Genomic DNA, 15,173 nt, shown 5'->3' with positions numbered 1-15,173 from the left:
ATACTTTTCATTTCCTATGGTTGGCAGCTTTGCCCAGTACTGGCACTAACCAGCCTGCTCTGCTCTTTAACCAACTCCTGTTCAGCAGCTTGAACCATATGTCACTTGTTTGCAGTGAGCTCTCACATGTTCTGGAAGCCCTATACCTGGTTCTTTATTGTTCCTTTTGTCACTCTATGGATGGTACTTCAAAGCTTGTTTATTCTCAACTCCTTTCCTGTTATTAGAGACTTGTTGGTTTACATAAATGATAGTTTCTTTTTCTTCTTAGGTATATACAGATGTTCTAGGTCCATCACCTAGTATTTATTTGAATTTGAAATTCTTGAGTAAAGTGCTTTATCTTCATATGTAGACATCATCTTTAAGTTTCCATTTGGTGGTTTTGCAAAAAAATGTTCCTTTCTATAAAATAGCTGTATAAGAAGATGGTGGCATAGGTACTTTATTCACATGCCAGCCTTGGAAAAAAGGCTTCCCTTGTGTTATCCTATTACCCAGCCGACCACTCAACTTTTTCACCAAGTCCTGAAATTGGTTGAGCAGAAACAATGTGTGAAATGTTAAAAATTGAGTATAAAATGTTAATTGGAAATAAAAAAATAAATTTAAAAAAGCTGTATAAAAAGTGATTAGAGTTATTTAGACTTACCTAGTAAATTAGATAATTAAAGTCTCTAAATCAAATTCAGTTTTCTTTCTTAAAGAACTTAAAATTCATTTCAAAATATAATAAAATAGCTAACACTTGAGCACTTATTATAAGCATTTTATAACCTATTAAGTAGGACACTGAGGTAACAGAGTGGTGCTTAGGAAACATAGCCAGTAAGAGCCAGAGTTTGATTTTTACATAAGTAATCTGGTTCCAGAATCTGTGCTGATAAGCTCTTCACTCTACTGCCCTATACTAGGCTGTGCACACATTTGTCACACAAGTGTCAGAAAAAACTACTCTGAAAACAATTGTGGGATAAGACTAGAATGCAGCATTAAAAAAAACCTTATGCTAATTTGGTATGTTTGCTGTTTATGGACCACTTTATAGTACAGGGCGAGAAGTGAAACATTTTATCTGAAAGGGTCTAATTTGGTTTGTGGTAACCATGTATTGTCTAGAGAAGATAATCCATAACTTCTCTCTTTTTTTCTCAGCTACTATTAAGTAATTTATTTTTGTTTCAAACAACAGGCGAATCACTTTCCATACATTATTTTATTTAATCTCTAAACAACATAGTGGCACTGGTTCACTTTCTCCTTATTACTGATTAGGAAACCAAGGCTTGTACTCCTAACTTTTAAGCACAATTTGTACTTCTAAACTCTGCTTTCTATTTAGAATATTTTCTTTATTTTCTCAGTCCTTATGATCAATATAACATTATTTGAAAATTCATAATGCAGATGATAGGGAACAGATTTTATATTTATTTTTGATCACATGATTAGAGTTAGCTGGAAATTTGAGTAATCTTTAAGTCATAGTTCTTTAGCTGAGGAAGTGATAACACTTTGAACATTTCTCCTGAATATTCATTCATACAGCAAATATGTTTTTAGTGCATTCTGTATGTTAGCGATAGGATAATACTAATGTTTGATGTTTGTTGGTAAATGGATATCATGAAAGACACTATACCATTCCAGTATGTGATAACTCCTATATATTACAGGATGAAAATAGATGCTATTTATAATTATCTTCCACTGATGTCCTTAGTATCCTCAAGTACTTTGCATGCAATAAGTACACAAATATGTGTTGAATGAATAACTATATCTGTAAATGGAGAGTTCATGCATATGAGAAAAATGCTTGTCTTCTTGTGAAATAGAAGAATAAATTAGAAATTTATTTTTAGGGCTTTTAAAAAGTCTAATTTTAATTAAAGTAAAATTTATTTTATATTTCTTCATGGAAAATTGTTCTGAAAAGATTTGCCCGTTATATCTAAGGCTATTACAATAAAATACTTTACATATATTTTCTTTAGAAAAATAAAAAGTACTTTTCCTTTCATGAGTGATACTGAAATTATTGACCTCTTGTCATATTTCTACTTCCAATAATTAATCTGTCTTTCAGTGCACAGTTACCTTCCTAAGCAGTAGACATAATGTAAAAGCAAATTTAATTTCTATTACTTTGACTTACATTTAGAATAAAAGACTATTTAAAAAATTTTTAGAAACACAAATACAAAGGAGGTATTAGAACTAAATATTTCTAAGTTAAGATGAAAGAAATTTATAGGAGAATGAATAATCCTATTGATTTATGGATTAATTACTCTGTCAAATTACACATGATGTAGATTCTTACAGAAAGATTTATTCATTCTCTGTTTAGGTCATCTTCATTTAGTTAGAATGGCATGTTACAGGTAATATAATTTTGTAGGTGAAATCTTTTTTTAGGTCAATACTCCCAACTCATCAAAATTATAAATATTTAAGAGCACGCATTTATAATGTCTTATAATACAAAGTGGATTTTAAGACAAAGATTTTATGTAAACTTTTGAGAATGAGAAAAATCTTAATAAAAAATATAGCACAGTCAGCTTTTGGTTTTAAATTTAAATAGCAATACTAGGAAGTGTTTTTTTCCTTTCTGAATTACATTTACACTAATTCTGATTTATGTTCTGAAAAGGCCTGACTTCACGAAATGAAAAAAGTATAGTTCATATTCTTATTAATGTGTCATAGTATTCTAATTGAATTGGAATTTTTCTCTTTCCTTTTCTAAGGGATTTAAAAAAATGTTTAAGAGACACAATAAATAAAACTGGAAATTTTCCTATTAGTCAAATAAGCTTTGTGAATATCTAAGATTGGATGATGCAAAGAGATGAATTATGTTCTCTCATAAAATTAATGATTAATGCTGCTTTTAGTTTCATATCTTGTGACTTAGATTTGTCAAAGATCCAGATCAGAGGTGGGTGTTTTATTTCTTTTTTCCTTACAGCATTTTGTTTTTTTTCTATAGATTGGTCAGGTGAAGCAGGAGCTCTCCAGAAAGGACACAGAACTACTAGCTCTACAGACAAAGCTAGAAACACTTACGAACCAGTTCTCGGACAGTAAGCAACACATTGAAGTGCTGAAGGAGTCCTTGACTGCTAAGGAACAAAGGGCTGCCATCCTGCAGACAGAGGTAAAAATAGTTTTGGGATTTGCAGGGACTTGATTCCTTGGCACCTTTTCATATGTATTACCTGTGCTCTTTTTGTTATATAGCTTAGATTTGGGAGATAAGCATGATGTTATGATTAATTCTTTAGCAATATGATCAATTATTATACTAAAATATAACCATTTTGTTTTTAGATCTAACAAATTAAAACTGGTACAGTTTATATGTTTTTAATACTTTGGATTTCTCTAAGTGTACTTTAAATTAGAATTGTGAAATGAAAACATAGTTATAAAATAGAAATCTAAATGAAGGTTTTGTTCTTTACCATGGTGAATCTTCTGGTCATGAATGGCAGTGAGTTTGGTTACCCCATGCTTGGATTATTAAGTATTCTTAATTTTTTATATTATAAATAGCTTTAAATAGGCAAACTGAATTTAGAGATGTTCTAGATAGATCTTGTTTTTGAACTACAGATCATTAGACACTGTGCCTTCATATCCTGTTTGTTAGTATTTTTAGAAATCTTAGATTAGTCTGTCAGCCCTGATTTCAAGTAGGAATACTCTATTTCTAGGCAGATGAGAATATCATGTTTGCAATGAGAAGAAATTGGTAATGCTATTTGGATTTACTGTCTTAATGCAGATATCTTTTTAAAAATATATTTTTATTGATTTCAGAGAGGAAGGGAGAGTGAGAGAGAGATAGAAACATTGATGAGAAAGAATCATTGGTAGGCTGTCTCCTGCACACTCCCTACTTGGGATTGAGCCTGCAGCCTGGGCATGTGCCCTGACTGGGAATCAAACTATAACCTCCTGGTTCATAGGCTGACACTCAAATATGAGCCACACCAGCCAGGCACTGGAAGTATTTCAATGAAATAGGTAATTTAGATAGGAATAGGTAAGTAGTTCTGCTTTGTAGAAGAAAAATAAAGCATACAGTATGGACTAGTTTTTTTCTTTTCTTTTAAAGAACCAGATCATAGATAAATAAGGGCATAGTTTGATGGAAAAAAGGAATGGGGAGTAAAAAGAATGCATAAAAGCTATATCACAGATACCTAGATCAGAATCTTCAAGGGAGATGGAATGTGAAAATGACCAAAACTATTTCATATAATATTTTTGTACCATTTGGGACTTTGTTGAAAATTAGAGATTTGGATGACTTATTTTCCTTATAACTTAAAATTTTTCTCTATTTAAATTATGTTTCATTTTATTATATCAACTTCATTTTAACTCAGAAGGATATTTTGGGTATAAATAAGTCTCACAGTTAGTAAGCGTCACAGTTATTGAGTTTGAATTTAGCCTTACCTCCCAGGTGCATGATCCTGGGCATGTTGTTTACCTTCATTGTGCCTCACTTCACATATTTGTAAGGTAATGCCTACCCTTAAGGTTGTTGTTAGGATTGAACTAGTTTATTCATACCCAGTGTCTGGCACACAAAGTAATGTTACTGTAATTTTTATAATAAAATTAGCAAATATATAAACTTTTAAAATGTTAAGAGAACATAGTTGGTTTTCTTTTCATGGGCATAAATTTTATATAGAAAATTTGGTCTTTCACATTTTTATTAAGCTAAATTTAGGTTTATTAAGGGAATTTTGAATATAAAATTATGTAGAAAATGTTACTTGCATTGTTATTAATTTATAGTTTTATTAGCGTTTTCTACTTCAGTAACAGGTGTGCATGCAGTACTCCAAAAGGGTCAGAAGAGGGTGTGAGTGTTTTAGACATCAGCCTGCTTTCCAGTTTTGCTCCTGTGATAGCTTTGAATGGAGTCTGCAGGGTGGGAAACAGAACCAGGCAGTTGGTTAATGATAATGCAAACATTTAAAAGCTTGTCACATTCTAATAAATGACCTTTTCCTCTCGGCAATCCACTCTTCTCTTTGTATCCCTCTCAAATAATGTTCTTATTAACTAGGTCTCACACAGATGGGCTTGTGATTGGTCTCTGGAACCATAGAGAATAAAGACTGCATTTGTGGTCATTCTTGAATGGTTTTTATATTTGTTTTTAGCTATTATGGGAGTAACTGAATTTCAGTGATTACCTCATAAGTTACTGGGATAACTGCTCAAATATGTCGGTCTCATCTTAAAATGTAACACTATATAAGCTAACTTGCCTTTGAATTTGGGATGATTATATGTATGTAATATACCTACTTATTAGTATTTACTTTTTTTCTTAAGTTAATTCGATGACACTTGATAAGAGTCACTTTTTCCAAAGCAACATTCTCATGTTAGAGCCCATAATAGGTAGTTTGAACCAACTCTGAAAATTCTCATATATTTCTGTAATTTGATATTGATTTTATTTTTCTCTCTGCAGCTACCCTAGACTTTAATTTAACTTTCAAATCACTAAATTCAGCACATATGAAAAAGAACATGTATCAAGGAGTTTTTTTTAAATTTTAAAATTCATTAAGCAAAGAAGGGATATTAGAAAAGATCTGATTTTTGAATGCCTTTTCTGTTTCTGTTGATATAATGATGTGGTTTTTATCTTTCAATTTGTTTATGTGATGTATTACATTTATTGATTTGCGAATATTGTACCAGCCTTGCCTCCCCAGAATAAATCCCACTTGATCATGGTGTATGATCTTTTTAACATATTGATGGATTCTATTTGCTAATATTTTGTTGAGGATTTTAGCATCTGTGTTCATCAGAGATAATTGGCTTGTAATTTTCTTTCTTTGTAGTGTCTTTAACTCGTTTTGGAATTAGCATAATGCTGGCTTCTTAAAAAGAGCCTGGAAGTGTTCCTTCCTCTTAAACTTTTTGGAATAGTTTGAGGAGGACAAGTATTAGTTTTTCTTTGAATGTTTGCTAAAATTCAACTGGTCCAAGACTTTTGTTTGCTGGAAGTTTTTAAATTACTGCTTCAATTTCATCAGTTGTTATTGGCCTAGTTAGGTTTTTCTGATTTTTCCTGATTGACTTTGGGAAGATTGCATGTTTCTAGGAATTTGTCCACTTCACCCAGGTTGTCCAGTTTGTTGGCATATAGTTGTTCATAGTATTTGCATGCAATCCTTTGTATTTCTGTGGTGTTTGTTATATCGCCTCTTTCATTTCTGATTTTATTTATTTGGGTCCTCTCTCTTTGTTTTTTTGATGAGTCTGGCTAGGAGTTCATCAATTTTATATTTTCAAAGAACAAGCTCTTGGATATATTGATCTTTTGTGCCCCCCCCCCCCCCCTTTTTTTTTTTTTTTAGTTTTTATATCATTTATTTCCACTGTGATTTTTATTATTTCCTTCCTTCTACTTCCTCTGGGCTTTTCTTTCTGTTCTCTTCCTAATTCATTTAGTTGTAGGGTTAGATAGTTTATTGGTCCTTTTTCTTGTTTCTTGAGGTAGACCTGCAGTGCTATAAACTTCCCTCTCACTGATTTCCCCGAGTCCCATAGGTTTTGGGTGGTTGTGTGTTCATTTTCATTTGTTTCCAGGAAGTTTTTAATTTCTTACTTGATCTCATTGGTAACCCATTCATCCTATCTAATAAAAGAGAAACATGGTAATTAGCCGTACATACGCTACCCTTCCCATTGGCTAATCAGGGCGATATGCAAATTAACTGCCAGCCAAGATGGTGGCCAGCAGCCATGCACTGAAGCGAACAGGGAGGCTTGCTTGCTCCAGTGATGGCGGACTCCAACGTTCTCCGCCTGACTTGCCGGCCTCTCAGCTGCACTCTAAGCAACTATGTTGCAAATATAGAAGCTAAACAAAACTCCAGAAACCGGCTTTCAGTCAACCGGGCTTCAGCCATCCGGACCGCAACATTGTATCAAATACAGATGGTAAACAAAGGCCAGAAACCTGCTTTCAGCAGCCGAGGCCTCAGAGCTAAAGCTGGCTCAGAATAAAAAAAAAAAAAGAAAAAAAGGAGCGGTTGGGAGCTTCAGTCACTCGCCAGCCTGAAAACGGCCCTCAGCCCTTCACCCAGACTGGCCAGGCACCGCAGTGGGGACCCCCACGCTGATCCAGGACACCCTTCAGGGCAAACCAGCCGGCCCCCACCCGTGCACCAGGCCTCTATTCTATATAGTAAAAGGGTAATATGCCTCCCAGCACCGGGATCAGTGGAGCAGCGAGGCCTCCCGGCACCGGGATCAGCATGACAGGGGGCAGCGCCCAAACCCCCTGATCGCCCTGTGGCTCTGTGTGTGACAGGGGGCGGGGCCACAACCTCCCTATCCACCCTGCTCTGTTCGTGACAGGGGAAGGTGCCCCAACCCCCTGATCGGCCCTGCTCTTTGCCTGATAGGGGGGAGCTCCCCAACCCCCTGATTGCCCTGTGGCTCTGTGTATGACAGGGTGCAGCGCCCTAACCCCCTGATCGGCCCTGCTCTATGTGTGACAGGGTGCAGCGCCCCAACCCCCTGATTGGCCCTGCTCTGTGGGTGACAGGGTGCGGCGCCCCAACTCCCCCCCCCCCCCCCACCCCCCACCGGCCCTGCTCTGTGTGTGACGGGGTAGAGCCATAACCTCCCCATCGGCCCTGCCCTGAGTGTGAAAGTGGCAGTGCCCCAACCCCCTGATCGGCCCTGCTCTGTGGGTGATAGAGGGTGGCGCCCCAACCCCCTGATCCGCCCTCCTCTGTGTGTGATGGGGCGGTGCCCCAACTCCCCTATCGGCCCTACTCTGTGAGTGACGGGGGGAGCTCCTCAACCCCCTGATCAGCCCTGATCTGTGTGTGACAGGGTACGGAGCCCCAACGCCCCTGATGGGCCCTGCTCTGTGTGTGACAGGGTACGGAGCCCCAACCCCCTGATTGGCCCTGCTCTGTGTGTGACAGGGTACGGAGCCCCAACGCCCCTGATGGGCCCTGCTCTGTGCATGACAGGAGGCAACGCCCCAACCCCCTGATCGGCCCTGCTCTGTGCGTGACAGGGGGTGACGTCACAACTTCCCTATCGACCCTGCCTTGAGTGTGACAGGGGGTGGTGCCCCAACCCCCCAATCGGCTCCACCCTGAGCGTGACTAGGGGTGGCATCACAAGCTCCCGATCCGCCCTGCTCTGTGCATGACAGGGGGCGGTGCCCCAACTCCCCAATCGGCCCTGCTCTGAGCCCGACCAGGGGCTGCACCTAGGGATTGGGCCTGCCCTCTGCCACCCGGAAGCAGGCCTAAGCCAGCAGGTCATTATCTCCTGAGGGGTCTCAGACTGCGAGAGGGCACAGGACGGGCTGAGGGACCCCCTCCTCCCCCCCCAGTGCACAAATTTTTGTGCACCGGGCCTCTAGTTGTTTAATAACATGCTATTTAGCCTCCATGTATTTGAGTGTTTTTGAATTTTTTTTTTGTAGTTGATTTCTAACTTTATTCCATTGTGATCTGAGAAGATGCTTGATATTATATCAATTTTCTTGAATTTGTATAGACTTGTTTTGTGCCCTAACATGTGGTCTATCTTTGAGAATGTTCAAGATGCACTTGAGAAAAATGTATATGAAAATGTGAAATGTTCTGTAAATATCAGTTAGGTCCATCTGACCTAGTATGTTATTTAAGGTCTTTTTCCTTGTTAATTTTTTGTCTGGAAGATCAGTGATGTCAGTGTGGTGTTAAAGTCCCCTACTGTGACTGTATTGCAGTCATTCTCTCTTTTAAAGTCCATCAAGAGTTTTTATGTACTTGGGTGCTCCTATATTGGGTACATATATGTTTACAAGGGTTGTATTTTCTTGTTGAATCATTCTCTTTAATATTATGTAATGGCCTTCTTTGTCTCTTGTTATGGCCCTTGTTTTAAAATCTAGTTTATCTGATACGGTATCTGTATTGCTACCCCAGGTTTTGTTTCCTTTCCTTTTGCATGGAATATTTTCTTCTATCCCTTCACTCTCAGTCTGTGTGTATCTTTTGTTCTGAGGTGGTTCTCTTGTAGAGAGCATATGTATATGGGTAATGTTTTCTTATCTATTCAGTCACCCTGTGTCTTTTGACTAGAGCATTTAATCCATTTACATTTAAGGTAATTATTGATAAATAATTTTTATTGCCATTTTAATTTTTTTATGGCTATGATCCTGTCTCCTTTTCTTCTTCTTTTTTTATTGTTTAAACTATTACATATGTCTACTTTTTCCCCAATTGACACCTCCAGCCTTTCTCACCCCCCAAGACAAGCCCCACTGTCCCAGTGTCTGTGTCCATTGGTTAGGCTAATATGCATGTATACAAGTCCTTTGGTTGATCTCTAACCCCCTCCCTCTCCCAACTCCTCCCCCCCCCCCCCCCCCCCCCCCGCCTTCTCTCTGAGGTTGGACTGTCTGTTCAGAGTCACCTTGTCTCTGGAACAATTTTTGTTCACCAGTTTATATTGTTCATTATATTCCACATATGAGTGAGATCATGTGATATTTATCTTTTTCTGACTGACTTATTTCACTTAGCATAATGTTCTCCAGTTCCATCCATGCTGTTGCAAATGGTATAAATTCCTTCTTTTTTATAGCAGCATAGTATTCCATTGTGTAGATGTACCACAGTTTTTAATCCACTCATCTGCTGATGGGCACTTAGGCTGTTTCCAAATCTTAGCTATTGTAAATTGTGCTGCTATGAACATAGGGGTGCATATATCCTTTCTGATTGGTGTTTCTGGTTTCTTGGGATATATTCCTAGAAGTGTGATTACTGGATCAAATGGGAGTTCCGTTTTTAACTTTTTGAGGAATCTCTGTACTGTCTTCCAGAGTGGCTGCACCAGTCTGCATTCCCACCAGCAGTGCATGAGGGTTCCTTTTTCTCCACATCCTCTCCAGCACTTGTCGTTTGTTGATTTGTTGATGATAGCCATTCTGACAGGTGTGAGATGGTACCTCATTGTTGTTTTGATTTGCATCTCTCGAATGATTAGTGACTTTGAGCATGTTTTCATATGTCTCTCGGCCTTCTGTATCTCCTCTTTCGAAAAGTGTCTATTTAGGTTCTTTGCCCATTTTTGATTGGATTGTTTATCTTCCTTTTGTTAAGTTGTGTGAGTTCCCTGTAAATGTTGGAGATTAAACCCTTATCTGAGATAACATTGGCAAATATGTTCTCCCATGCAGTGGGCTTTCTTGTTGTTTTGTTGATGGTTTCTTTTACTGTGCAGAAGCTTTTTATTTTGATGAAGTCCCATTTGTTTATTTTCTCCTTTTTCTTTATTGCCCTAGGACAGTGATGGCGAACCTTTTGAGCTCGGCGTGTCAGCATTTTGAAAAACCCTAACTTAACTCTGGTGCCGTGTCACACATAGAAATGTTTTGATACTTGCAACCATAGTAAAACAAAGATTTATATTTTTGATATTTATTTTATATATTTAAATGCCATTTAACAAAGAAAAATCAACCAAAAAAATGAGTTTGCGTGTCACCTCTGACACGAGTGTCATAGGTTCGCCATCACTGCCCTAGGAGCTGTATCAGTAAATATATTGCTACAACATATGTCTTCTATTTTGCTGCCTATGGATTCTTCTAAGAGTTTTATGGTTTCCCATCTTACATTTAAGTCCTTTAACCGTTTTGAGTTTATTTTTGTGTATGGTGTAAGTTAGTGATCTAGTTTCGTATTTTTGCATGTATCTGACCAATTTTCTCAGCACTATTTATTGAAGAGACTGTCTCGACTCCATTGTATTCTCTTGCCTCCTTTGTCAAATATTGATAGAGCATAATGGCTTGGATCGATTTCTAGGTTCTCTGTTCTGTTTCATTGGTCTATATGTCTGTTCTTGTTCCAGTACCGGCAGTTTTGAGAACCGTGGCTTGGTAATATAGCTTGATATCTGGTATTGTGATCTCTCCAACTTTGTTCTACTTTCTCAGGATTGCTGTGGCTATTCAGGGTCTTTTTTTATTCCAAATGAAATAAAAGCTCTCTTTTTGGAAAGCTTGTTCTAGGTTCTTCTCTTTTTTAAATCCTCACCCGAGGATATTTTTTCATTGATTTTTAGAGAGAGGGAAAGACAGAGAGAAATATTGATGTGAGAGATACACATCGATTGGTTGCCTCCTGCTCGAGCCCCAACCAGGACCTGGGCTGGAGAGGAGCCTGCAACCAAGGTATGTGCCCTTGACTGGAATTGAACCCGCAGGCTGACACTCTATCCACTCAGCCAAACTGGCTAGGGCCCTTTTCTCCTTCTTAAAGCAATTCCTTTAACACTTCTTGAATTGCTGGTTTGGTGGTAATGTAATTCTTCAACTTTTTTCCTTCTGGAAAGCTTTTTATTTTACCTTCAATTTTTTTTAAAATATATTTTATTGATTTTTTACAGAGAGGAAGGGAGAGAGATAGATAGTCAGAAACATCGATGGGAGAGAAACATCGATGGGAGAGAAACATCGATCAGCTGCCTCCTGCACATCTCCCACTGGGGATGTGCCTGCAACCCAGGTACATGCCCTTGACCGGAATCGAACCTGGGACCTTTCAGTCCGCAGGCCGACGCTCTATCCACTGAGCCAAACCGGTTTCGGCTACCTTCAATTTTAAATGAAAGCCTTGCTGGATACAGTAGTCTTGGATTTAGGCCCTTACTTTTCATTACTTTGAGTACTTTATACCGCTTCCTTCTGGTCTGAAGTGTTTCTGTTGAGAAGTCAGCTGACATTCTAATGGGAACTCCTTTGTAGGTAATTTTCTGTCTCTCTCTTGCTGCCTTTAAGATTCTTTCTTTGTCTTTAACATTTGCCATTTTAATTATGATGTGTCTAGGTGTGGGTCTGTTTTGGTTTATCTTGATTACTACTCTCTGTGCCTCCTGAACTTGTGTGACATTTTCCTTCACCAGGTTAGGGAAATTTTCTATCATTTCTTTATTTATTTTTTATTTATTTATTTTTTTAAATCTTTATTGTTCAGATTATTACATTTGTTCCTCTTTTTTCCCCCCATTACTCCCCTCCTTCCAGCTCCCACCCCACCCTCCACCCTCACTCCCCACCCACTGAGTTCATCCATAGGTGCATGATTTTTGTCCAGTCACTTCCCGCATCTCCCACACCCCTTTTCCCCCAAGAATAGTCAGTCCATTCCCTTTCTATGTCCCTGGTTCATTATAGTCACCAGTTCATTCTGTACATCAGGTTATTTATTCACTTGATTCTTAGATTCATTTGTTGATAGATGCATATTTGTTGTTCATAATTTGTATCTTTACCTTTTTCTTCTTCTTCCTCTTCTTAAAGGATACCTTTCAGCATTTCATATAATACTGGTTTGGCGGTGATGAACTCCTTTAGTTTTTCCTTATCTGTGAAGCTCTTTATCTGACCTTCAATTCTGAATGATAGCTTTGCTGGATAAAGTAATCTTGGTTGTAGGTTCTTGGTATTCAGCACTTTGAATATTTCTTGCCATTCCCTTCTGGCCTGCAAAGTTTCTGTTGAGAAATCAGCTGACAGTCGTATGGGTATTCCCTTGTAGGTAATTGAGCCTCTTTCTCTTGCTGCTTTTAAGATTTTCTCTTTGTCTTTTGCTCTTGGCATTTTAATGATGATGTGTCTTGGTGTGGTCCTCTTTGGATTCCTTTTGTTTGGGGTTCTCTGCGCTTCTTGGACCTGTAAGTCCATTTCTTTCTCCAGGTGGGGGAAGTTTTCTGCCATTATTTCTTGAAATAGGTTTTCAATATCTTGCTGTCTCTCATCTTCTGGTACTCCAATGACTCTGATATTAGTCCGCTTAAAGCTGTCCCAGAGGCTCCTTACACTATCTTCACACTTTCGGATTCTTTTTTCATTTTGCTTTTCCAATTGGGTGTTTTTTGTCGAATCTTTGGTTTGATTCTTGTGCTCCTCTGGTCTGCTATTGGGTATAATATTCTTTATTTCAGTCCGTGTATGCTTACTTTCTAATTTCTTTATCGTAGCATCGAGGGTCTCATTAGTTTTCGTGAGGCTCTGCACAAATTTATGGCAAGCCCTCAAAATTGCTATTCTTAGCTCCATATCCTCCATTTCTGTCATGTTTTTTTGTCTCCGCATCTTTTATGCTTTCTTGGTGCACCCCCTTGTGGTCTCTGTGCGCAGTCTTGTTCTAGCCAAGCCTTAATTGTTGTAGTTAACACTAGAGGGATTTGACCACCAGGCCGACTGGCGGTGGAAATCAGCTGTGGGAAAACTTCAGTCCTCAGGAGAGGCGCTAGTCCAGCCCTTGCCTGAGGCGATCAGCAAATGGCTGTGCGCAGGGTTTGGGCGGGGCGGGCCCAACAGGGCGGGGGGGAGGGAGCAGCTATGGCCGCTCTCAGTCCGTCCCCAGGGGCTCTGCCTCTCTGTCCCAGCAATCGCTGCAAACCTCGGAGGGGCCGTAGCCAGACAGTCCCGCTTCTCCCGTTTGAGTCTGGGTCCCTAGAGACTCGCCCGGATCTGTAGCCCAGAGTCTGAGACTCACTCCTGATTGAAAATGACAATCGCGCCCTCAGCCGCCAGCCCACTTTGCGCGCGCACCCTCACCACCGCACCGCCGTACCTTTAAATTTTCCACACTGCGCCTCCGCTGAGCGTCGGAATGCTGTTGTTTTTGCTTCTAGTTGAAGAGACTCTCCTCAGCCAGCCTTCCCGTGGTTCTGGTTGATGTCCGCTCCGACTTTTAGTTGTATTTTTGAAGTGGTTGTCCATGGCGGCAGTCTCCGGTGTTTACCTATGCCGCCATCTTCGATTCTCTCCTTTAAATAGTAGTTTTCAAAGAAGCAGATTGCTTAAGAGAAGACAGCAGAGTACTGAGGAAGTAAGCAATTTTTTTTTTATCCCTTCTTCCACTTGAATTTGGATTTGGAATCCATTTCTTTAAACACATTCTCTGTCCCTGCTCACCCTCTTCCCCTTCTGGCATTCCTATAAAGTGGGTGTTCTTACATTTCTTGTTGTCCCAGAGCTCCCTTAAGCTATTTTCCTGCTTTTTAATTCTTTTTTTTAATTTGTTGTTCTAATTGGGTATTTATTTCTACCTTGTCTTCCAAATCGCTGATTTGATCCTCTGCTTCATCCAATCTATTTTTAATCCCTTCCATTGTGTTTTTGGTGTCAAATATATTATTCTTTATTTCTGTCTGGTTCTTGTTCATCGCCTCTATTTCACTTTTTATGCTGTGGTAATTTGCACTAAGTTCCTTAAGCATCTTTATAACCATTGCTTTGAACTCTATGTCTGATAGGTTGCTTGCCTCCATCTCATTTAGTTCTTTTTCCAGAGATTCCTTCTTTTCTCTCATTTGGAGGTTGTCTCTTTGTCTCCCCATTTTAGCTGTCTCCTTGTATTTGCTTCTATTTATTAGATAGGACTGCTATGCCTCCCAGTCTTTGTGGGATGGCTTTATATAGACAGTGTCTTGAGGGGTTCAGTGGTGTAGTCTCTTTATTCACCTGAGCTGGATGCTCTAGGAATGCCCCTTGTGTTTTTTGTTTGGGTTCTTCTGTTTTAATTGTGACTGGATTGTTGATATCCCATTTGTGGGAGGGATCTCCCCTCAGACTTGCTTCCAGTGAGGTTCAACCTTAATGTCATTGTGCCAGCTGTTACATAGGTACTTTGGGTCTGCTATTTGTGGGGCTTACTGCATTTTGCTCTGATGTCGTTGAATCTGGTCCCTTGTTGTATCTATCTTGAGCCTCTTGGGAGCTTCTCTAGTGAAGGTGAATGTGAGTCACTGTCCGTTTCTGGCCTTGGGCAACCTCATTGAGGTCTGAGAGATTGAATCCCCTAGTAGTTCAATAGTTGGGAACTCTGTAGCGCAGAGGCTGGATCTGCCTTGAGTCTCACATCTTTTTAAAAAATATATATTTTTATTTGTTTCAGAGAAGAGGGGAGAGGGATACAGAGATAGAAATGTCAATGAGAGAGAATCATTGATTGGCTGCCTCCTGCACACCTTCTACTGGGGGGATCGAGCCTGAAAACTAGGTATGTGCCCTTGGGTGGAATCAAACCTGGGATCCTTCAGTCCACAGGCCAGTACTCTATCCACTGAGCCAAACCAACTAG

The 15,173-nt window shown here is 39.2% G+C and overlaps 1 protein-coding gene across 6 annotated transcripts in view; it reads left to right on the top strand.

Annotated features, from left to right (window-relative positions):
- ERC1 (ELKS/RAB6-interacting/CAST family member 1) overlaps positions 1 to 15,173 on the top strand; it is a 503,328-nt gene that overhangs the window by 134,633 nt on the left and 353,522 nt on the right. For all 6 annotated transcript variants that reach the window (XM_070409489.1, XM_070409487.1, XM_070409488.1 and 3 more), the window contains one exon: positions 2,999 to 3,166. In XM_070409489.1, coding sequence (XP_070265590.1) covers positions 2,999 to 3,166 — 168 coding nt within the window. The remainder of the gene's footprint in view (positions 1 to 2,998; positions 3,167 to 15,173) is intronic.

Source organism: Myotis yumanensis, unplaced genomic scaffold (assembly GCF_028538775.1).
Source record: "Myotis yumanensis isolate MYYU_CA2020_CCGP unplaced genomic scaffold, mMyoYum1.0.hap1 SCAF_3, whole genome shotgun sequence".
Taxonomy (NCBI): Eukaryota; Metazoa; Chordata; class Mammalia; order Chiroptera; family Vespertilionidae; genus Myotis; species Myotis yumanensis.
Note: the sequence above shows the minus strand (reverse complement) of the source record. Positions and strands in the feature narration are given on the sequence as shown.